The 21103-nt window shown below is 52.4% G+C and overlaps 9 protein-coding genes across 9 annotated transcripts; 5 read left to right on the top strand and 4 right to left on the bottom strand.

The window, feature by feature from the left end:
- Positions 1-156: 156 nt before the first annotated feature.
- BDZ99DRAFT_458887 (uncharacterized protein) lies at positions 157-2166 on the top strand. Its single transcript, XM_033719027.1, has 3 exons — positions 157-687; positions 738-1106; positions 1158-2166. The coding sequence occupies exons 1-3, from the start codon at positions 243-245 to the stop codon at positions 1844-1846; spliced, it is 1503 nt and encodes a 500-aa protein (XP_033581887.1). The 5' UTR covers positions 157-242; the 3' UTR covers positions 1847-2166.
- Positions 2167-2340: 174 nt separating this feature from the next.
- BDZ99DRAFT_408438 (D-xylulose kinase-like protein) lies at positions 2341-4663 on the top strand. The gene is made up of 3 exons (XM_033716508.1): positions 2341-2449; positions 2517-2968; positions 3016-4663. The coding sequence occupies exons 1-3, from the start codon at positions 2401-2403 to the stop codon at positions 4324-4326; spliced, it is 1812 nt and encodes a 603-aa protein (XP_033581886.1). The 5' UTR covers positions 2341-2400; the 3' UTR covers positions 4327-4663.
- On the bottom strand, positions 4431-6440 carry BDZ99DRAFT_187199 (atrazine chlorohydrolase/guanine deaminase). Its single transcript, XM_033713109.1, has 2 exons — positions 5768-6440; positions 4431-5712 (listed from the first exon to the last, which is right to left on the bottom strand). Exons 1-2 carry the CDS (start codon positions 5985-5987, stop codon positions 4535-4537), a joined length of 1398 nt encoding a protein of 465 aa, XP_033581885.1. The 5' UTR covers positions 5988-6440; the 3' UTR covers positions 4431-4534.
- Positions 6441-6830: 390 nt separating this feature from the next.
- BDZ99DRAFT_458883 (Xanthine/uracil permease) lies at positions 6831-8956 on the top strand. The gene is made up of 4 exons (XM_033719026.1): positions 6831-7305; positions 7411-7828; positions 7881-8029; positions 8082-8956. Exons 1-4 carry the CDS (start codon positions 6895-6897, stop codon positions 8880-8882), a joined length of 1779 nt encoding a protein of 592 aa, XP_033581884.1. The 5' UTR covers positions 6831-6894; the 3' UTR covers positions 8883-8956.
- Positions 8957-9715: 759 nt separating this feature from the next.
- On the top strand, positions 9716-10725 carry BDZ99DRAFT_458882 (uncharacterized protein). The gene has a single exon (XM_033719025.1). The coding sequence runs from the start codon at positions 9943-9945 to the stop codon at positions 10534-10536; it is 594 nt and encodes a 197-aa protein (XP_033581883.1). The 5' UTR covers positions 9716-9942; the 3' UTR covers positions 10537-10725.
- Positions 10726-12032: 1307 nt separating this feature from the next.
- Positions 12033-14731, top strand: BDZ99DRAFT_506244 (small oligopeptide transporter; the record flags this gene model as incomplete). Its single annotated transcript, XM_033724164.1, has 5 exons — positions 12033-12068; positions 12225-12862; positions 12923-13792; positions 13856-14425; positions 14501-14731. 5 exons carry the CDS (start codon positions 12033-12035, stop codon positions 14595-14597), a joined length of 2211 nt encoding a protein of 736 aa, XP_033581882.1. The 3' UTR covers positions 14598-14731.
- Positions 14684-15997, bottom strand: BDZ99DRAFT_187148 (thioredoxin-like protein). The gene is made up of 3 exons (XM_033713108.1): positions 15868-15997; positions 15300-15799; positions 14684-15221 (listed from the first exon to the last, which is right to left on the bottom strand). Exons 2-3 carry the CDS (start codon positions 15518-15520, stop codon positions 14771-14773), a joined length of 672 nt encoding a protein of 223 aa, XP_033581881.1. The 5' UTR covers positions 15521-15799; positions 15868-15997; the 3' UTR covers positions 14684-14770.
- BDZ99DRAFT_458880 (uncharacterized protein) lies at positions 15967-17668 on the bottom strand. Its single transcript, XM_033719024.1, has 4 exons — positions 17334-17668; positions 17119-17262; positions 16734-17007; positions 15967-16513 (listed from the first exon to the last, which is right to left on the bottom strand). Exons 1-4 carry the CDS (start codon positions 17384-17386, stop codon positions 16100-16102), a joined length of 885 nt encoding a protein of 294 aa, XP_033581880.1. The 5' UTR covers positions 17387-17668; the 3' UTR covers positions 15967-16099.
- A 212-nt stretch (positions 17669-17880) lies between these two features.
- Positions 17881-20626, bottom strand: BDZ99DRAFT_506242 (HSP90-domain-containing protein). The gene is made up of 3 exons (XM_033724163.1): positions 20498-20626; positions 20048-20337; positions 17881-19995 (listed from the first exon to the last, which is right to left on the bottom strand). The coding sequence occupies exons 2-3, from the start codon at positions 20306-20308 to the stop codon at positions 18151-18153; spliced, it is 2106 nt and encodes a 701-aa protein (XP_033581879.1). The 5' UTR covers positions 20309-20337; positions 20498-20626; the 3' UTR covers positions 17881-18150.
- Positions 20627-21103: the final 477 nt, after the last annotated feature.

Genomic DNA, 21103 nt, shown 5'->3' with positions numbered 1-21103 from the left:
CACGGTCGTGATTGGACAGCAGGACCATGGTTGCAAAGTAGCGAGGAAACGCCGGCTTGCGGTGCTGGAGCTTGGTGGAGTGGAGTGGTAGTGGTAGTGGTGCCGCCGGTTCTTGACGAAGATCCCGTGAAAGGCCCACGGCTTTCTACATTTTATATCAGACTTCAAGATTGAGAGATTCGCCCAAGCCCGCCCTCAGACGACGCAGGCCTCCTCCCCAGCGCCCTGCTCGACGTTTCTTCATGTCACTGCGCAACAGCAATGGCGTGCACCTCTTTAGCTATTTCGGACGCGTGGTTCCTGGCCGCCAGCCATATTACGGGCCCCGTTCACTGCCTTCACCAGCACACGCCTACGCCGCGACAACCCCCCCTTCCCTCCACGCCCTGCAGTCTCGAATCCTCAGGACGTCTACAAAAGGCCAGCACCACCTCGCAACAGACCCGACCACGCTCCTCAATTGGTCCTCGACAGCCCATCGCATGCGACACATATCCCCTCCCGCGATGACCTCCACAACCCAGTCTCGCGGCCACGCCGGCCACCACCACCATGCGCATGACAACACCTATCTCGTTTCCAAGAACAAGAATGACCCCGGTGTGCGGATTACGCGCATCGGGCTCTATGTCAACCTTGGGATGGCTATAAGCAAAGGAGTCGGGGGCTATGTCTTCAACAGCCAAGGTGAATAGGCCACATACTCGCCACCTCAGGGCAGAGCTAAACACCACCAGCACTATCTGCGGACGCCATCCACAGTCTCACCGATATGGTCAGCGATGTCATGACGCTGGCTACCGTCTCGCTGTCCCTGAAGCCGCCCTCGAAGCGCTTCCCCAGTGGATACGGCAAGTTTGAGAGCTTGGGATCGATCGGTGTAAGCGGGTTGCTGCTGTTAGGAGGAGTGCTGATGGGCAAGGCCGCAATTGTTGCCCTCCTCCAGCAGTTCTTCCCCGAGATCGCGCATGAGGCTGCCCATTGGGGGCTGATAGGACATGATCATCATGGACACAGTCACAGCCATTCGGACCTAGGACCGAACATCAATGCCGCATGGCTAGCGGGTGGTTCGATTATGATCAAGGAGTGGCTGTATCGCGCGAGTAAGAATGTCTATTGCCATAATTTTGGGCCGCGCTAACAGCCCCTTCCAGCTCTCAAGGTCGCCAAAGAGCGCAAGTCCTCTGTCCTCGCATCCAACGCATACCACCATCGCGTCGACTCTCTCACTGCATTCGTTGCCCTTCTCCTGATTGCCGGTTCGAACGTCCTGAACAACGCGTCTTGGCTAGACCCAGTCGGCGGTCTAGTCATCTCACTTATGGTTATACAAGCAGGCTGGGGCAACACCAAGGCCGCTTTCTTCGAGCTGGCTGATGTCGGCATCGACGATGAAATGCGAGAGAACGTTAGGAAGTCAGCTACAAAGGCATTAGACACACTAAACACCAGCTCAGCTGCAAACAACGTCGAACTCCGTTCCGTGCAGGGCGTAAAGGCCGGCCAGAACTACCTTATGGATCTTATAGTAGCAGTGCCCGCGAGCTGGACAGTTGAGCAGACACAGGGCGTGGAACAATTGGTCCGGGAACGATTAGGCGCCAAAGTACGCGGCGTGAAGAGGGTCAGGGTGCGCTTCGTGACGAAAGCCGACACGCAAGACTTCATGGACGAGTTCATCGGGCCTGATATCAGTGCTCAGTCGAGCCCGGAGGATAGCTACGACCACGACCACGATCACGATCACGATCACGATCACGATCACGATCACAGCCATGGTCATGACCATGAGCATGAACATGAGCATACAAACGGCAATGGCAAAGTGGTCAAGAGGAAGTAGAACTGTATTATATGTACTTGTCCCGTCTCGCATCTCCAACGTCTGGGAGTTTTGGGTATGGAAGGTTGGAAACGGTGATTTGCATTGGCGATTTGCACATTCTCTGGAGCTTGTGCTTGGTTGGATGGCGTACTTTTCTAATTCCTCCAAATGGTAGGCATATCGCTCTATTCATCGTGTACAGAAATAGGGCAGTGCCGATGTGGATGTTGTATAGAGAACTACTAGACTCGCAAGAACTTCAATTCAGGAGTGTTCCAGTCGATTAGCTTTCCAGATACAAAAGTAGCTAACAATAATTGAATCGATGTGAGATCAGGGTACCACTCAGGATTAAACCGGGGACTGAGCATCCCACGCTGTTCCCGACTGGCGGATAAATTGACGTCGGCGACGCATTACCGGATAAAAACGCTACGTAACTAGTGGAACGTCACACTCACGATGTTTTTTTCTGGAGCTTCATAGCGTGATAAATTATCCGTCCAAGCTACCCATGACATCCCTCGACCTCCTCTTTCCAGCTCAGACCTGTCTCCTCCACATCTCCGATTATGGCTGAATACTACCTGGGCTTCGACCTCAGCACCCAGCAATTGAAAGGTGCCCCGCCCCGAGCTCCAAGCTACCCCACTATCGTACAAAGTACTAACCATACAGCGTCGTTCAGGCATAGCAGTGAAAGCCGACCTCAAACTCGCCTACGAGGCCAAAGTCGACTTCGACGCCGACCTCTCCAAGTATGGCATCAAAAAGGGCGTCCTCACGAACCCGGCCGAGGGCGAGATCTTCGCGCCGGTCGCCATGTGGCTCGACGCGATTGACCTCGTGCTTCAGCGGCTAAAAGAGCAGGGACTCGAGTTCTCGAAGGTCAAGGGCATATCTGGGGCGGGCATGCAGCACGGCACTGTATTCTGGAGCAAAGATGGGGAGACGTTGCTCGAGGGTCTTGATGCGGGCAAGACGTTGTTGGAGCAGTTGGAGGGCAAGAAGAGCGCGTTCAGTCATCCGTACAGCCCGAATTGGCAGGATGCGAGTACACAGGAGCAGTGTGATGCTTTTGATGGGAGATTAGGGAGCCAGGAGAGGTTGGCGGAGGTCACGGGGAGTAAGGCGCACCACGTAAGTAAATATGCTCCTGGATATAGGACTAAGCTGATAAGTTATAGCGATTCAGTGGTCCTCAGATCATGCGATTTCGCCAGAAGCACCCCGAGTCTTATGCAGCTACGGCTAGAATCTCTCTCGTGTCTTCATTCCTAGCCTCGATATTCCTTGGAAAGGTCGCACCAATCGACATTGGGGATGTGTGCGGCATGAACCTCTGGGACATCAAGAAAGGGGGCTGGCATGAGGACCTTATAGCTCTCGCAGCTGGAGACAAAGGGGTTGCAGAGCTTAAGGCCAAGCTGGGCCAAGTCCCAGAAGACGGCGGAGCGAGTTTCGGAAGCATATCCCCATACTTCGTCAGGCGTTACAATTTCTCCCCGTCGACCTCAATCGTTCCTTTTACTGGCGACAACCCCTCTACCATCCTAGCCCTCCCTCTCCGAGCCTCTGACGCCATAGTATCGCTGGGCACTTCTACCACGTTTCTTATGTCCACACCGCAATACAAGCCAGATCCGGCATATCATTTCATGAACCACCCGGCAACAGCAGGCCTCTATATGTTCATGCTCTGCTACAAGAACGGTGGCTTAGCACGTGAGCACATCCGGGACGCTCTGAACTCCCAGTCATCCGACTCGAACTCTAAGACCTGGGACAACTTCAACCAGACCGCCACCAGTACCCCTGTACTCGGCCAAACATCCTCATCCTCTCCCATGCGACTCGGCCTCTTCTTTCCCCGTCCGGAGATCGTCCCCAACGTCAAAGAAGGCACATGGCGCTACCTCTACGACGCGAAATCGGATTCCCTCACTGCCGTCCCACCACAGGAAGCCCGAACGAAGACCGAGGACTCTTCCTGGCCTATTCCCGAAGCAGACGCCCGTGCCATTCTAGAGTCTCAATTCCTCTCTCTACGGCTTCGAAGCCAGAATCTGGTTCATAAACAAGGAAAGCTCCCGCCGCAGCCTCGCCGTATCTACCTGGTCGGCGGTGGTGCTGCGAACCCTGCCATCGCGCAGCTTGCTGGTGAGGTGCTGGGAGGGGCTGAAGGTGTATTCAAGCTCGATATCGGTGGTAATGCTTGTGCACTGGGCTCGGCGTATAAGGCTGCGTGGACCGGGTTGGCAAGAAAGGGGGAGGATTTCGAGGCATTTGTTGAGGAGAGGTGGAACGAGGAGGGATTCGTCAAGAAGATTGCTGACGGGTATCGTGAGGGAGTTTGGGAGAAGTATGGAGAGGCGCTGAAGGGGTTTGAGGAGGTTGAAAATAGAGCATTGGAGGAGAAAGGAGAGGGTAGAGGTAAGCCGAAGGAGATGGGGAGTGCGATTACGAGGGACAGGGATCCTACTGTCAAACATGATTGAGGTAGAAGGCCCTTCAGGAGCTTGGATGTTGCATTAATAGACGAAAAGATTAGTGATGATGCCATAGACGTCAAGACAAGATAAGATCGAATGTTTCTTGTCAAAATAATGTGAATTGGTCGGGGTACTGCCTCCGTAGCCATGCGCTGATGGGTATCTTAAATGGCGAAATAGAGGAAAATAAAGAACAAAATTATCGGAAAGGGGCTCATGAAATCAGCGGCCATCTTCCCTTCACCTTATCAGCCAATCCAGCTCTCGCCGCAATCTCGTGGCCACGCTTCTCGCCTTCCCGCCAAATCTCCTCTTCGTCCATTGTCTTCAGATTCCCATCCTCAACTACCACCTGACCATCTACAACGACCAGTTTGACATCGCCTCCTGTCGCCGAATACACAATCGCGCTGACAGGGCTGTAGTACGGCTGTAAATGAACCTTCCTCATGTCGACTGCCACAAAATCCGCCTTCTTCCCAACCTCAATGCTTCCAATCGAGTCTTCAAGCCCAAGAGCCTTCGCACCATTGATCGTCGCCATCTCCAAAACAGTCTCGGCTGGCACCAACGTCGGATCATATGACTTGGCCTTATGAATGATCCCCGCCAACTTCATCTCTTGCATCAAATCATTCGTATTATTGCAAGGCGCCCCATCCGTCCCTAAGCCCACATTCACGCCCGCATCCAGCAGATCAGGCACACGACAGATCCCCGACGCCAACTTCGCGTTCGATGTCGGACAATGCGCCACATGCGTGTTCGTTTCCGCCAACTTCTTAATATCTGAGTCTTCCAAGTGCACCATATGCACCAGCACCGTACTCGGGCCCAGCAGTCCCACGTTCTCGCAAAACGACATGGGCGTCTGCGGTGGGCTCAGCGAGGCGAAGAACTCCCGGTCCGCTTTCACTTCCGCGCAGTGCATGGTAATCGGGATTTTCCTCTCGCGGGAGAGCGCTGTCATCTCTTTATACAGTGCCTCCGACACGCCGCCGGGGGTTCGAGCACCGAACCACACGCGAATACGGTCGTTGGCGGCTTTGTCCCACGTCTCATGCATTTTAAGAGCACCAAGAAGGGACATCTCGCGGTCTTCGACGAGGCCCGGGTGCATGGCCCATTTGGGGTCTTTGGCGTAGGTGCCGATGTCCATGACGATTTTGCCTAGGCAGCCGCGGATGCCGGACTCGGTGACGGCTTTGCAGAGGCCGTCGAAGCCGTAGCGGTTGGCGAACATGCTCTCGAGGAAGCAGGTGGTGCCGGTTTTGAGCATCTCGGCGATGCTGATGCGTGCGGCGGCGTACCCATCTTCAGGGGTGAAGTTGCCTTGGAGGACCCAGATGCGTTCGCAGAGCCAGGAGACGAGTTCGAGGTCGTCGGCGGCGCCTATACTTTCCATCAGCTCTGTCTCGATTGTGCGATCAAGGAGGGCACTATGTACCTCTTAGAAGAGTCTGAGCTGTATGCATATGCGTTGAGATCAGGCCGGGTATCACGATATGACCATCGAGATCATGCTTCTGCTCCCCTGGATACTTCTTCAACAAGTCGGCCGTCCTACCGACGTCTTTGATCAGATTGCCAGAGACGAAAATGGCACCATTCAAAAATACATCACGGTTCGAATTGACCGTGACGACGGTCGCGTTGATGTACAGCATTCTTGAAGGATGATAGCGCAGTGATGAAGAGAATGAATTGCTGTATTGTCTTGTAAGGTAAAGAGAATAACCAATTTCTAACGGAGATGTCTAGATAGCGATTCTTTGCATCTAATGACAAGGTTCGACGAGATGATATTCGAAGATCAGAACCCTACAGCCAGAATACTTCTCTTCGGCGGGATGGCGGGCACCTCCGCTTACCCACAGGAGGTCCGCGACGCGTTCGCATTTGATGAGTTTTCCCTCCCCATTCAAGCCCATGACACGCAAGAAGGCTTCAAAGCAATAAGAGCGATTTGCTCGCTGTGACGCCTCGTCGGGGTCTTTTTCAACGCTGGCATCTAGACTGCCGCAGCTACGAGCAGGTCTTGACGAAGTCTTCGCGATGTTGAGCCCAGCAAGTAGCCATCGCGTCGGGAGCGGCCGACATGTCGCATTGGCCCGTGAGTGTCCTTTGCGTACGAAGCAAAGGAAGCCGGCATCTTGATTCGTGGTTTGGAAGCAGTTCCAGGCCTTGCCCGAGTCAACACCGTTTCTTATCTTCTCCATCACCCAACCCAAAACACCCAACACCACGTGAGCACACCAGCTCCCACAATCTAGAAGCCCGGGCGGGCGCGTGGGATTGCGATACGAACGCCTCTCACCCACGCGAACAGAACGCCTCCCGCCTGCACTGGCCAGCTCGCTCCCAGCTCACCGGAGTCTCACGACAACCGAACCACAGTGGCGGCCGTCGCCGACGATGCTGCAGCAGAGCTTTGAAGCTCTGGAGCTCGCGCAGACATGTATAAGGCCCAGCATGATTCCATAGGGGATAGAGTAGAAGCATAGACATCACTGTTTATCAGTTTCACATTGACACTTGCCTCCCTTCCTCCTCGCCCCAACCCCACCACTCACAATGTCAGACGAGGGACCAAACACCATTGGCCCTGACCATAGCCCCAAGAAGAACTTTGGATACTACACCAGGATCTTGAAGAGGACCTTCTTGACGAGAGAAGGCCTCCTCGGGAACTATGACTATGCCTATCTCTTTATGCCCAATATTCCCTTTATGGGTAGGAAAACTGTCACTCCTCCATTCTTTGGCTTGAACGACCGCATGCCGGTCTTCTTGGCTCTTCTTCTGGGACTTCAACATTCACTCGCGATGCTAGCGGGCGTAATCACACCGTCACTCATCCTCGGAGGCCCTGCAGGCGTCAACCTCGCACCGGAGCAGCAGCAATATCTCGTCTCCACAGCACTGATCGTCTGTGGAATTCTATCCTCCATTCAGATAACGAGATTTCATATAATGAAGACACCAGTGAGTTTCAATCTCAACTTACAGTGAATTGAGTTGTATGAAAAAGCAAAATGATGAAAAGGGGGCTTTGGTAAGATATATAAAGCACTATCTAACCACTGACAGTACCACATCGGTACTGGTCTCATCTCCGTCGTCGGAACCTCCTTTGCCATCATTCCTGTCGCCTCAGGGGGATTTTCGCAAATGTATGCCAACGGATACTGCAAACTGGCAGCAGACGGTTCTAAATTGCCTTGCCCGGAGGCTTACGGTGCCCTTCTTGGTACTGCCGCAGTCTGCGCCTTAGTTGAAATCTTGCTATCATTCGCTCCTCCCAAGACTCTGCAAAAGATCTTCCCTCCTATTGTCACCGGTCCCACCGTCATGCTGATTGGTGTGTCACTGATCGGTACTGGGTTTGAGGGATGGGCTGGCGGAAGCGGACCTTGTTCGGTTCCTGCTACTGCCGTTGATTTCTTTGCTCTATGTCCAAATATTGGAGCACCACATGCATTGGCCTGGGGATCTGCGGAATATATTGGTATGTCATTCTTGAAACCTCGATTGAGCATTCAAGGCTAATAACTCAAAAGGCCTTGGTTTTTCCGTATTCGTAACAATTCTCATAATGGAACGCTTTGGATCCCCAATCATGAAATCCGCCTCCGTCATCATGGGCCTCCTAGTCGGCTGCATCATTGCAGCCGCATGCGGCTACTTCGATCGCTCAGGCATCGACTCCGTACGTCCTTTACTTCCTTATACTCAACCCCTCACTAACGAACCACTCTCAGGCCCCCGCCGTTTCCTTCATCTGGGTCCACACTTTCCCGCTCTCCGTCTATGGCCCGCTCGTTCTGCCTATGATAACGATCTACATTATCTGCGCCTGCGAAGCCATCGGCGACATCACCGCCACCTGCGACGTGTCCCAGCTCGAAGTCGACGGCGACGTTTTCGACTCCCGCATTCAGGGTGGCATCCTCGCCGACGGCCTCAACGGCCTCCTCGCTGCCCTCTGCACCATCACCCCCATGTCAACTTTCGCGCAAAACAACGGCGTTATTGCGCTTACCCGGTGCGCGAACCGCAAGGCGGGATACTGCTGCTGCCTCTTCCTCATCATCATGGGCGTCTTCGCAAAATTCGCCGCTAGCCTTGTCGCTATCCCCGCGCCGGTACTGGGTGGCATGACGACGTTCCTCTTCTGCGCCGTCGCGGTGTCCGGTATGGCCATCGTAGCACGTGTGCCGTTCTCGCGGCGGAATCGGTTCATCCTCACCGCCGCACTATCAGTGGGCTATGGCGCGACGCTTGTGCCAACGTGGTTCAGCAAGGTATTCACGTATCACGGTGGCAACAAGAGTCTGCGGGGCTTTTATGACGCGATTGTGTTGGTGATGGAGACGGGCTTTGCGGTCACGGCACTGCTTGCTATTTTGCTGAATCTGAGTATTGGGGAGGAGGTCGAGGAGGAGGCCATTATGGTGCAGAGTAAGACGATAGGGGAGCCGGAGGAGAGGGGAAGTGAGGATGCGGAGAAGAGTGTGAGTGGGAAGGGAAAGCGGCCGTTGGCGGGTGCTGAACCTGTTTAGGGGTTTAGGTGGAGTGGAAAAAGGGATGAAAATTGTATAGAGTATCATTACAATTGTACGAGTTTTAGCACTTCAGAAATAGCGTCAAGGGACCCCTGAACTGTGAAATTGCTAAGCGGCATGACTGACATTCAGTCTCTTTCGCAAGTCGATGTAGTGAAATGAAGTGCTGGCGCCAGTACCTTGATTCGAGAGAAAGTTTAGCAAGTGACATGTTTGACGTTTGAATTCAAATGTGCCCACCTTTACATTCACATTTTCAGATCATCCCATCCCTGGCGATGTCTCCCGCAGCTATTTACACCCCTAATCACATTCTCGAGGTCTGGTTTGCTCCCTCCAAATATTTACGTTCGCTTTTCAATTCTCCACTCCCTAGGGGTATCTTTCATCGGTGTCTATACCCCCAAACCACACTTCTACACGACTTGATATTAAACTTCTGTAGCGATTGGATTTGTATTTTAATTAGTGGCGTCACGGGGTTTACATGTTGGAATCAAGGCACGATTGGTCCTCTCCAGCTCATCACTTTGGCCACTGCTAACATCACTGGAGCACCCCAAACGGCGTCAAGTAAGTGTCAACGGCTACAAAGCCACAGCAATAAAGGGCGCTCCTCAGTCTTCCCTATATGAGCCATCCATCAAACGCTATGATAATTCTAGCTTATCATTTGTAGGGCAACTCTTAGAGATGTGTGCAGGGTCATATCTCGTGATGCTGCCTGCCTTTCGATTTCTACTCGCATCACACGAACTTTCCTCCTCACCTCAAACCTACCTGCCATCAGCGTGACTTCCTCACTGGCAGGAACGCTCCATGCTTTTTTATAAGGAAAATTCTCTCTCATTTCGCTTTCTTCTTTACATCATTACCAACACAGCTTTTGGTGTCGTCAACAGATCCATCCATCAGTCCAGCATCCATTCGCCTTGCCTCAAATCTCATCGTTTCTTCTGCAGCAACCCAAATTGCATACCTCGTTCTTATCTTTTACACAGCCAGCAAACTCGTCGAAGACCACCCCGCCGTGCCAAATCCGGATAACTTCGCCGCCATGTCTGGAGAAAAGTCACACGTCTCCTTTGCGGATGAAGCCCTCAGCTCCTTTGCAGACGAGAATCCGACCGAGCTCACATCCCCCGAGCCGAAACCCTCCGATCGAGTTTTTATCGATTGGGATGCTATGGCCAAATCAACCCAATCCTACGAGCCTCCAACCATGCAGCCGTCTCCAGCCCTTTGTCCATATTCAACCATGCCGCCGCCTCCTACGACGCAGCCGGCCCCAAACATGCCAACTAGGGGCTCCCGCACCTGGAAGCGTCTGCTCAGCTCGGCCTCGAACTCATCACAAACGCTCGTCTTTGTGGCTTCTGCCATCACCACAATTTGTTGGGCCTTCATACTTGGGATGATGGTTGCGGCGCCAACAGATAAATGGGATCAAAGGAGCAACTGGGACCGCTTCTTTCGCTGCTTCGTACTCGCCTGGACATCTCTCAGCATACTGCTCGGCACGGCCCAAATTCTTGTCCAGGGGCGTCACCTACCCGATCCAATCACCAGACAATTAGTGATTGTTCTCGCTGCAGCCGTAGTATTGGCCTGCCTTTCGCTTGTGGTGGAGATTCGCAGATGGTACCTCTAGGTGTGCAAATGGGACAGGACCGAGGGTTGACTTGAAGCCGGCGGCCTTTTCATAACGGAAGCAGGATGTCGGGTGCTGATTGCTGTTGGGTTTCTACGAGGAGAACCCGGTATTGAGCGCAAAATCAGGCAGGCTTTGGGGCACGGAAAGGGATACGGAGGATTAATAGCTTTCATCATCACAGTTTGACGATCGCTTGCCCTTGTCTGAGGTTCTTCCGAACAAAATGTGATTTCCGTGAAAGCGTGATCGAGGCTTGCATTTATAAGATTTGCTCGATTACTTACCTTATAAAGCTACCTTAGAGCAAGTACCTGTATTCTAGTACGACGCCGAAGTAGTCGTGATTCCGACCGTATAACCCTATGACAGAGTGTGAAGGGCCCAAATTGCACACCAAACGGTGATCTCGGGTCCGATCCCACAAGCCAATGGGGCGCACCGGTCATCAACTCGTATAGACACCGCAGGAAGCTGAGTTCTTCAGCCTCTTCTAGCGAGTCCGGCCATACAACCTGAGGCAAATCAGCCCTGGGAAAGATGAGGAAGGCTTGAAGCTTCGAGTTCAGGATATATGCCGTGCTGGATCATCAACGTCGGTCAAAGTCATCTAAGAAGCATTGATGCGAGATGGCCGTGCTTGTGTCGAAGGTGAGCGTACGAAGTACAGAGGTCTCACAGTTCTGGGTCTCATGTCCGAGTCATGTCCGAGCAGTTGACTCCCTTCACACTTCACACGTCCTTCCCCCTTCCACTCTCCACGGGCCTCCATCGCACGGCATCGCGCGCAAGACTCTTTGAATGGAAAGCACTACGAATTCCAGAAAAAGAAGTTTCTGAAGGCCTCAGGCCTCTGGTGGGGCTTCTCCCAAGGTTCACCGGCAATTATCTCCACTTCGTCCCCCACAATCCCCGCCGAACTTGTTGGCTAGATTGTGCCGATTGCCTTGAGATGTGGATACATGTGGATGGTATCCCGAGTATTCCTATATTAAGAGTATCGATCGCGTCTAGTCGCCGGCGTCATATCTATTAGAAGCCATGGTTCATTATCACCACAACCATAGTCCTGAGAAGCGGCTCAGTCTCGACCTTGATATTTAAAGACAATGTTATAGGCGACCCACGTCCACGGATTTCCTCCACCATCAATCCCACCAATGTCTTCATTGCGATATGCAACAAGCCTTTCGGCCTCGAGCGATTTGAAATGCCCAGCATTATGGACTCATTCCTGAAAGGGAAATAACTGAGATGAGGTGCTAGTAGAGTGTGATCTCCCGTCACTACCTCTAACACAAATTTTCTAGTATCAGTGACGCAGCAGTGTGTAGACGGAGTTTCGATGGCGATAGACAAATTGGAGGTGCCATAATCGTCCTTTATCATAAATGTTCCCCGTCAATGAAAACTTCATATTGCATTCCTTCTCTGCTATTTCCAGGTCGTAGGCCTTTCTTTCTTGAATTTCTTCTATTCTCATCGGTGGTGGGAGAATGGATGTCGAATCTGCGGCCATCAAAGCCACCGGTGTACAGCCCCAGTCATCTGATAATCTTTCTCTCAAGCCTATTCCTCGAACTCAATTGAACTCATGGGACCTCAATTTACCCGAAGACAAAGACAAACTCGGATCGGAAGACTCAGGTGGTGAAAGATCGCACCATGTAGAGTCAAATATTGAGCAGATTCAAGATGAGGAGGAAGAAAACTCGCCATACCCAGAGGTCAGGGCAGTGGTCCCTAATTATGATAAGGAACTGCCCGCAAATACCATTCGCGCATGGTTTCTAGGCATCCTCCTCTCTGTGCTTGGCGCAGCGGTTAACACTGTGTTTGGGTTGAGACAACCTCATATCAGCATTGGAGTCATGACAGCTCAGTTGGTTGCATACGTGCTAGGCAAGGCGTGGGCTCGGTTTGTTCCTTCTAGAGAGCACAACACGTTTGGTGTCAAGTGGAACCTTAATCCTGGCCCATTCAATGTCAAGGAGCACACCATCATTGGTGTTATGGCCGGGGTATCCTTTTCGACCGCTTACGCGACAGACATCATTCTTGCCCAAGTTGTTTTTTACAAGCAAGACTTCGGAATGGCGTTTCAAATTCTGCTCGTCATTACTACTCAAAGTATCGGGTACGGTATTGCGGGTCTCTTCCGGAAATTCTTAGTTTACCCAGCAGCCATGTTGTGGCCACAGGCCCTAGTCGGCGTTAGCCTCATGCATGCTATGCACGACGACAATGAAGAGTTGGACCCGACGGTGTTTGGTGGGAATATGTCGAGATTCAAGTGGTTTGGTATTATTACCATCGTGTCGTATCTGTAAGAGCCCCCAAAGATGACGTTGATGTCTCGATGAATTGTTAACAAGTCCCACTTCAGATATTATTGGATTCCCGGGTTTCTGGCCCAATTCCTTAGCATATGCACCTTCATGACCTGGATATACCCAAAAAACCCTGTCACAAATCAGTTGTTCGGAGGCACGACCGGCCTTGGACTTCTTCCTGTTACGTTCGATTGGACCACCATTACTGGCTTTACCGGCAGCCCTCTGATCCCGCCATGGCATGCAATTGCCAACACCTTGATTGGGGTAGTGAGCTTTTATATAATTGGCACTGCTGGCTTGCACTTTGGCGGTGCCTGGTATGCGAAGTTTCTACCCATCAGCGACTCTTCAACCTACGATAATACCGGAGTCCGCTACAATGTTTCGAAGGTCACAACATCTCAACTTACATTGGACGAAGCTGCGTATAAAACTTATTCGCCACTGTTCCTGTCGACAACATTTGCTCTCACTTACGGGCTGTCTTTTGCCACGATCTCATCTCTGGTGGTTTACGTATGGCTGAATCATCGCCATGAAATCACGAGACAATTCCAAAGCTCAAAGGAAGAGAAGCCCGACGTTCATATGAAGATGATACTGAAGTATCCAGAAGCGCCTGTGTGGTGGTACATCGTTCTATTCGCGCTCATGCTGGCACTGTCGCTCGTTGTGGTGCTTGCCTATCCGACCGAGTTCGCCTGGTGGGCATTCCTATTTTGCATCATCTTCGCGACTGTCATGGCATTGCCTTGCGGCATCATCCAAGCAATCACGGCCCAGAACATCTCTCTCAATGTTATCACCGAGTTCATCATGGGATATATGCAGCCCGGGAAGCCGATAGCCTTGATGATGTTCAAGACCTACGGATACATCACCGTAACCCAAGCCCTTCATTTCACAGGTGACTTGAAACTGTAGGCCACCTTCGTAATCCCGTCCAAATTCCGCCTGATTGAATAAAGCTGATTACTATTTAGTGGACACTACATGAAGATACCTCCACGGACAATGTTCACAGCCCAAGTCGTTGCCACAACCCTAGCCTGCATCGTCCAAGTCTACACCCTGAACTTTGCCTTAAACAACATCGAAGGCATCTGCACCATCGAACAGAAGCAGCGCTTCACCTGTCCCGGCGGCCGCGTTTTCTTCTCTGCCTCCGTGATCTGGGGCCTGCTCGGTCCCCAGCGGATGTTTAGCCCTGGCCAAACCTACTCCGCGCTGCTCTGGTTCTTCCCCTTCGGCGTCGCCCTATCACTCATCCTCCACTTTGCAGCAAAACGCCTGCCGAAATCCCCGCTCAAGTACGCCATGGCGCCGGTGATCCTCGGAGGCGGCACCAACATTCCGCCCGCGTCGCCGATGAACTACTTGACGTGGGGCATGGTTGGCTTCGTGTTTCAGTGGTATATCCGCACGAGGCATTTGAGGTGGTGGTCACGCCTGAACTATATTACGGCGACGGCGCTGGGGACTGGGTTGGCCTTGAGTACGCTGACGATTTTTGTTATTTTCACGCTCAATCGGATTGATGCGCCGCGTTGGTGGTAAGTGGATTTCCGGATACTTGCCTCTTCGTGGTTAGATATGGGAATTGGGCTGACCGGAAGTGTGAATTGTAGGGGCAATACCGTCATCCACACTACCATGGATGTAGCGAATACCGCTGTTCAGGCAAAGGTTGCACCTGGCGATACTTTTGGGCCCAAAGAGTGGTAGTGTGTAAGATGCATGATGATTAAAGTCAGCTTTTCAAGTTTTTGCTTCTTTCGAGTGGCCACATGTTTTATATTCTTTCAGTTCCATACTGTTTATGAGTAGCCCTATCGATCCAGACAATCCTCAGCTCTAGCATCAACCCTCCTCCTATATCAGCAACCCCCAACACCCCCCTACATCTTATGCCCTGTCTTCCCCACCGCCCGCCTAAACCCCTCCGTCCCTTCACAATCCCCCAACCACTTCTCCACCGCCGGCCAGCTCCTCCCCTTAGTCCCCAGCTGCCGCGCCAGGATAAAGCTCAGCGAAAAATGCATCATAATATCCGCCGCCGTTACCTCGTCCCCCAGCAAAAACCTCCCCTTACTCGCCTTCAATTCCGCCTCCAGCCAATCGATATCATTCTGCACGTTCCCCGCCATCTGCGCCTCCATCGCCTCCAGCGTCCTGCCATCCGCCTTCACCGCCTCGGGCAGCGTCCACCGTGCATAGAGCACCGCGATGCCGTGCAGCGCGAACGTCGCTTCGGAGGCGTGGATCCATTGCTGGACTTTTACGCGGGCGGGCTCGTTGACGCTCGACGGGATCAGCCTATTCTCTTTATCGTATTTCTCGCATAGGTATCTTGTCGCCCCGAGAATGTTAGTGTTTCTTCGTATAGTTTTGGGGGTGGGGGGCTGGGGTAGGAGGGAGTTTGCGTACTCGGTGATCGCGCCGCTTTCGTAGATTGTGAGGTCGCCGTCTTGGATCGTGGGCGCTTTGCCGAGGGGGCTCCCGGCGGCTTCTTTGAGGGATTGCGGCGCTTTGCCTTCTGGGGTGCGGTCGAAGAATTTGACGGTGTAGGGGAGCTGCAGCTCTTCGAGGAGCCAGGCGGTGCGGATGGAGCGGGAGGCTTGGAGGAACCAGAGGGTTATTGGGGGCATTTTGGGGTTTTTGGAGGGGTTTGGAGTGGTGGTTGGAGTTTAGAGGTGATGTGTGAGTGGTACATTGGTGGGAAGTGGGATTTTTGGTTGTTCTCGGGACGGATGGAAGAAATAGATATGCTGTGTTCACAAACACGTCATTAATTCACCCCCGCAAAGGCTAGTGGCTAGCTTTGTGGAACCAGAGCAGGGCCGAATTATGGGACCTGGGAGCGGCATGTGTGAAGACCACTGCAAAGGTACATGGAATTTTGAAGCTATTTGGAATTTTAGATGAGGCTGGACGGGAACAGGAAGATAGATCGTGAGTTAATTTAGACTAGCGTGTGGGGGGTTCGATGTCTTACTGGGCTTGCTGACTGCATTGCATAGGATATATGCGCCTAATCTTCGATCATTGGAGTCTTAGCTTTACGTCTCCCCGGATTCCTTCCCAAGTCCCTTGGCTGCTCTTCATACAGCTCCCGGACTTGTTCGCAGCACCTCCAGATCCTAGCCCTGCTTGCTAGCCCAGAAAGGTCCAAGTCGAGTTTCCGCTCAGGCGTGATGCCCCTATCAAAAGTCAGTTACCACAAGAAGTTACACGAATGCAAAGGGAAGAGTAACATGCCCGCTGCCAACTTCAAGACCACTCCATTCCTTAGGAAAGCTCAAGTAATCCAATTTCCCATACACAACATGCCAGTCCACCTCCTCCGGGTAGTCTTTTTTCTCGTCAAGCTCCCATATCCATGGCATATCGACAAGGATACGCTTCTTCCAGACCCACTGTGACTGGCTTGCGAGTCGGGCCGCGCGTGATGAGAGGAAGAAGGGCAGCAGGGATTCTTGAGGGAGTTGCATAATGATTTCGACGAGGAGTTCCAGTGGGATTTGAGCGAAGGGGTCTTTGGTTGGGTCGCTAGCTTTCTCCTTTCGTGGAGGTGCGGCGCGAGGCATGTTGTTCAAAAACTTTGGAATTGCGGGAATGTCGATTGGGTCAATGTACCAGGGCTGTTTGGAGTTATTATCTATGATGATCCCTAGAGGTACCTTACTTTGGCACGTATAGAGACAGCCCAGGGGAAATCGACGAACACAAATATCGAGAGAACATATATTTCAGATGAGAAAATGTATAGATGCTTAGTAAAACATGGACGATGATAAGAGAGGCTAAAGGCGTATACTAGGATACTTGAGAAAAGTGTTGTGATGTCGAACTAAAACTTACCTCATACCCTCTACTCGTGCCCCAGAACTGCTCTCGCACAGCCCCCGCGAATTGATAATAGTCTAGGAACAGACTCGAGTTGTTGTACTCCCTAGGGTCTCTTTCGGTGTCGAGGCCACCTCGTTTGGTGCCCAATGCATCATACAGAGTAGCAATACCGATCTCTCCATCAGGCTCCCCGGAAACGACGCGCCGGATCATCTGGAGACATCGGTCGTGGAAAGGCAATGGAAAGTCGATCAATTCGTCACCGGTTGAGATCACGTTTGTGTATCTATTACTGTCAGAAGCGCCGCATCGTGACTTTGTGATATGAAATTGGTCAATGGGAGATCACCGGTTGCAAGCAGAAAACAAATTTCAAGATTTAACAAGAAAAACTTACACCGAAAGCTGCAACTTCCAATTCCAAGCCGAGTAATAGTTCTGAACGTCCGGCCCGTCCGCTGTCAAGACATTCGGATGATCACCGAACTCCACTTCAGCTCCGCCATAATCCTCTGCACTACCGAGGCCAGTGAGGAAGACCCTGCGAATAATGACCGCGTTAGAAAGATCCTAAATGTAGAGAGGGTACCACCAGGTAGAAGTTAAACTCACCCTCTGCCCACCTTCTCGTGCGGGTTATGCCCCAGCAGCCTCAAATGCTTCATCCAGTCCGTACTCTCATGCGAACAAATGATGGAATCCAGCCATCCTTCATCTAAATCATCTGGTACCTCATGCTTACCTCCCTTCTCGAGCAGTTTTCGAATGCGCGCCCATTCTTCGGGGGGTGGAAGGTGATGCCGTAGTGTGAAACCGCCTCCACAACAGGCGCAGTAATAATCCCAACTACCCATTTTACGAGATATTTTGATGAGTGAAGTATGAGAGCAGCACTTATATGATCGAGGGGAGCTAGGCAGACGCGACGGCGAACTTGAGATGACGATGGTGTGCAGGGAAGTCGGAAGTACGGGCAAGGATAGATAGGCACCGAGCGATCTAGTGAGATCGCGAAGGATTCCTTGGCTGGCTGGATCATTCCCTGAAGGTTAACAAACGGTACAAAGGCAAGCAAAACAAGTATAACACCCTTAAGCCTTCCTAAAAAGACGTGTATACCACTTTTCAACGAAAATTAAATATGAATTCATGTTTTTTTCATTTTCCAGAAACTACCGAAGGATAACCCATCTAATGGCAGGTAAAGGACTCATAGAGTACACAGATTTGAAACCCTCCAATCATCCCCAGGTCAGCAATGAGACGCCTTCTGATCCAGACCAAAAGATGCATCCGCCGCATCTATCGCATCATTACTAGTTCAGAAATGAAAGGGATGAAGGGCATGAGAAAAAGGGAGACATAACACATGAGGAGCTGTGGAGGGGGAATCATAGCGCCAAACCAACTTTTGTACCGATCGATGCGTCTAGTCAACCTCCTCCATTGCGCTCTCGCCGGCAGCCTCAGCAGGAGCAGCGTCGTCCGCCTTCGCCTCATCCGTAGTCTCAACCTCCTCGTCCACGTTCAGGCCGAGAGAGACGAGCTTGTGAATGCGCTCAGCATACTGGACGGGCTCGTCGATGGTGAAGCCGGAAACGAGAAGTGAGGTCTCGAACAGAAGGAGGGTGATGGACTTGACAGTGCGGTCCTCCTCGCCGTCGGCCTCAACCTTGCGCTTCAACTCCTTAATGATGGGAGACTTGGGAGAGATTTCGAAAGTCTTCTTCGACGACATGTACGAGCTCATTGAAGTATCACGGAGAGCCTGCGCCTTCATGATACGCTCCATGTTGGCAGACCAACCGAATTGGCCGGTACGGATGGCACACGGGGAGCCGATCAGCTTGTGGCTGATGATGACTTTCTCGACGCGCTCGCCGAGGACGTTCTTCAGGCTCTTGGCAAGGCCTTCGTATTCCTTCTCCTCGGCCTCACGGGCAGCCTTCTCCTCTTCGGTCTCCTCAAGCTCGAAGTCCTTGGTGATGTCGACCAGCTTCTTGCCATCGAACTCCTTGAGCTGGGTCATGGCGTACTCGTCGATCGGGTCGACAAGGAACAGGACCTCGAATCCCTTCTCCTTGAGGGAGTCCAGGAAAGGAGACTTCTGCACGGCCTTGAGCGACTCGCCAGTGATGTAGTACATGTTCTTCTGGTGCTCAGGCATGCGGGTGATGTAGTCAGCAAGCGAGGTGATCTCGTCGCCAGACTTGGTCGAGTTGAATCGGAGGAGCTTGGCCAGGGCTTGACGGTTCTGGGAGTCCTCGTGAATACCGAGCTTGATGTTCTTGCTGAAAGCAGTGTAGAACTTGTCGAACTGCTCACGGTCTTCGGCGATCTCGTTGAACAGCTCTAGGGTCTTCTTGACAACGTTCTTGCGGATGACCTTCATGATCTTGTTCTGCTGAAGAGTCTCACGAGACAGGTTCAGCGGCAGATCCTCGGAGTCAACAACGCCCTTGACGAAGCTGAGCCACTCGGGAATGAGATCCGTAGCATCATCAGTAATGAAGACACGGCGGACGTACAACTTGATGTTGTTCTTGGTCTTCTTAGTCTCGAAAAGGTCGAAGGGTGCCCGCTTGGGAACGAAAAGAATGGCGCGGAACTCGAGCTGACCCTCAACGGAGAAGTGCTTGACGGCAAGATGGTCTTCCCAGTCGTTGGAGAGGGACTTGTAGAAAGAGGCGTACTCCTCCTGGGTGATGTCCTGGGGGTTTCGGGTCCAGATTGGCTTGGTCTTGTTGAGTTCCTCCTCCTCGATCTTGGATTCCTTGACCTTCTTGGTCTTCTTCTCCTTCTTTTCTTCTTCCTCGTCATCGACCTCCTCGATCTTGGCCTTCTTGTCCTCATCCTCTTCCTTCTCCTCAGCCTCGTCGTCCTCGACCTCCTTCTCGGTCTCCTTGAGAACGTGTAGGTAGATCGGGTACGAGATAAACTCGGAGTGCTTCTTGACAACCTCCTTGATCTTGCTCTCGTTGAGGTAGTCCATCTGCTCATCCTTGAGGTGGAGGATGATCTTAGAACCGCGGCCTAGCGGCTCGCCATCGGTGTCTTGTGCGATGGTGAAGCTGCCACCGGCACTCGACTCCCAGATGTATTGCTCGTCATCGTTGTGCTTGGAGACAACAGTAACTCGGTCGGCGACGAGGTAGGCGGAGTAGAAACCGACACCAAACTGGCCAATCATGGACACGTCGGCACCGGCGGTGAGGGCCTCCATGAACTGCTTGGTGCCCGAACGGGCGATGGTGCCGAGATTGTTCACCAAATCCTGCAGGCGTTGTTAGCAATTATGTTGAGTAGTACGAGTTGTGTTCACTTACAGCCTTGGTCATGCCGATACCGGTGTCCCGGATTGTGATTGTCTTGTTCTCCTTGTCGGGGATGATGTCGATGCGGAGGTCCTTGCCACTGTCCAGCTTGCTGGGGTCAGAGAGGGCCTCATATCGGATCTTATCAAGGGCATCGGAGCAGTTGGAAATCAGTTCCCGCAGGAAGATCTCCTTGTTTGAGTAGACGGTGTTGATGATCAGGCCGAGGAGCTGAGAGATCTCGGCCTGGAACTCGAAAGTTTCAGCAGGCATGATTGTGGGAGGGGCGATGTCGAGGGTGTCTGGAAAGGCTTTGTCAGCTTCAAATTCGAGGTCCCTGAGCTGAAGGCGTTGAAGAACTGGAGTTGCACTCAGACGGCTGAGTGAACTTCGCGTACGGTGTGGGATGCAGTGTGCCTGGACAAAGACGAGGCTGCAGTAGTATGGAAGAAAAAGACTCACGATTGAGAGGCAAGCGATGCTTTGCGAGTGCGTGGAAGCTGGACGGAAGCAGCGGGCGCGCAGTAGAGGGCGTGGAGGTTGGTTTGGGTTGGAGGGCGAGTGAGGAAGAAGAAAGGAAGAAGGGTTTGGTGGTGAAGCTGAAATAGTTGCGATGTGTGCCTTGAGGAAGGTTCTAGCATCTGCTGGATGTGGCCCCGGCGGGTCGCTCTGGCCAACCAGCGCCGCCCTCGCCGTCAGCCTTGCAGACTCCAACCTCGTCGCCCAGCCCGCCCCGCCCTTTGAACGAGGCCGCCCTGCACTGCGCCTTTCTTGCATAAATAAAGCCTGAAGGCCCTCATATTTACGCCTGGTGGATTGCTGCCTACCGCACTGCCACTGCCATGTCGCGCCTCGCCGCTTCAGCGACTCTATGGCTTGCCCTCGCTATATTATACCTTGGAACGTACGATAGAATAGGTAGATACCCTCACTGCTCTAAGGAACGTGCCTCCTTCAAGGACTGGATACTTCGTATGTGAGTTATCTTGCCGTGCTAAGACACAGTGCTCTCGTTTGTCACCGCTTGGGGTGCTCCTGGGGGCTTTCAGAACTCCGATGCAAGGTAAA

The sequence above is a fragment of the Mytilinidion resinicola genome (genome assembly GCF_010093595.1).
Source record: "Mytilinidion resinicola strain CBS 304.34 unplaced genomic scaffold BDZ99scaffold_3, whole genome shotgun sequence".
Lineage (NCBI taxonomy): Eukaryota > Fungi > Ascomycota > Dothideomycetes > Mytilinidiales > Mytilinidiaceae > Mytilinidion > Mytilinidion resinicola.
Note: the sequence above shows the minus strand (reverse complement) of the source record. Positions and strands in the feature narration are given on the sequence as shown.

Coding starts and splice junctions, on each gene's coding strand:
- BDZ99DRAFT_408438 (XM_033716508.1), top strand. CDS start 2,401: ATGGCTGAATACTACCTGGGCTTCGACCTCAGCACCCAGCAATTGAAA. Junction 2,450..2,516: donor CAGCACCCAGCAATTGAAAG/GTGCCCCGCCCC, acceptor AGCGTCGTTCAG/GCATAGCAGTGAAAGCCGAC. Junction 2,969..3,015: donor CGGGGAGTAAGGCGCACCAC/GTAAGTAAATAT, acceptor GATAAGTTATAG/CGATTCAGTGGTCCTCAGAT.
- BDZ99DRAFT_458887 (XM_033719027.1), top strand. CDS start 243: ATGTCACTGCGCAACAGCAATGGCGTGCACCTCTTTAGCTATTTCGGA. Junction 688..737: donor CTATGTCTTCAACAGCCAAG/GTGAATAGGCCA, acceptor AAACACCACCAG/CACTATCTGCGGACGCCATC. Junction 1,107..1,157: donor GGAGTGGCTGTATCGCGCGA/GTAAGAATGTCT, acceptor AGCCCCTTCCAG/CTCTCAAGGTCGCCAAAGAG.
- BDZ99DRAFT_187148 (XM_033713108.1), bottom strand. CDS start 15,520: ATGCCCCCAATAACCCTCTGGTTCCTCCAAGCCTCCCGCTCCATCCGC. Junction 15,222..15,299: donor GAAAGCGGCGCGATCACCGA/GTACGCAAACTC, acceptor CGGGGCGACAAG/ATACCTATGCGAGAAATACG.
- BDZ99DRAFT_458882 (XM_033719025.1), top strand. CDS start 9,943: ATGTCTGGAGAAAAGTCACACGTCTCCTTTGCGGATGAAGCCCTCAGC.
- BDZ99DRAFT_506242 (XM_033724163.1), bottom strand. CDS start 20,308: ATGCCTGCTGAAACTTTCGAGTTCCAGGCCGAGATCTCTCAGCTCCTC. Junction 19,996..20,047: donor GTATCGGCATGACCAAGGCT/GTAAGTGAACAC, acceptor CAACGCCTGCAG/GATTTGGTGAACAATCTCGG.
- BDZ99DRAFT_458883 (XM_033719026.1), top strand. CDS start 6,895: ATGTCAGACGAGGGACCAAACACCATTGGCCCTGACCATAGCCCCAAG. Junction 7,306..7,410: donor TTCATATAATGAAGACACCA/GTGAGTTTCAAT, acceptor AACCACTGACAG/TACCACATCGGTACTGGTCT. Junction 8,030..8,081: donor ATCGCTCAGGCATCGACTCC/GTACGTCCTTTA, acceptor AACCACTCTCAG/GCCCCCGCCGTTTCCTTCAT.
- BDZ99DRAFT_458880 (XM_033719024.1), bottom strand. CDS start 17,386: ATGAAGCATTTGAGGCTGCTGGGGCATAACCCGCACGAGAAGGTGGGC. Junction 17,263..17,333: donor CACGAGAAGGTGGGCAGAGG/GTGAGTTTAACT, acceptor CATTATTCGCAG/GGTCTTCCTCACTGGCCTCG. Junction 16,514..16,733: donor GCACGAGTAGAGGGTATGAG/GTAAGTTTTAGT, acceptor AACTCCAAACAG/CCCTGGTACATTGACCCAAT.
- BDZ99DRAFT_187199 (XM_033713109.1), bottom strand. CDS start 5,987: ATGCTGTACATCAACGCGACCGTCGTCACGGTCAATTCGAACCGTGAT. Junction 5,713..5,767: donor AGCTCAGACTCTTCTAAGAG/GTACATAGTGCC, acceptor TGGAAAGTATAG/GCGCCGCCGACGACCTCGAA.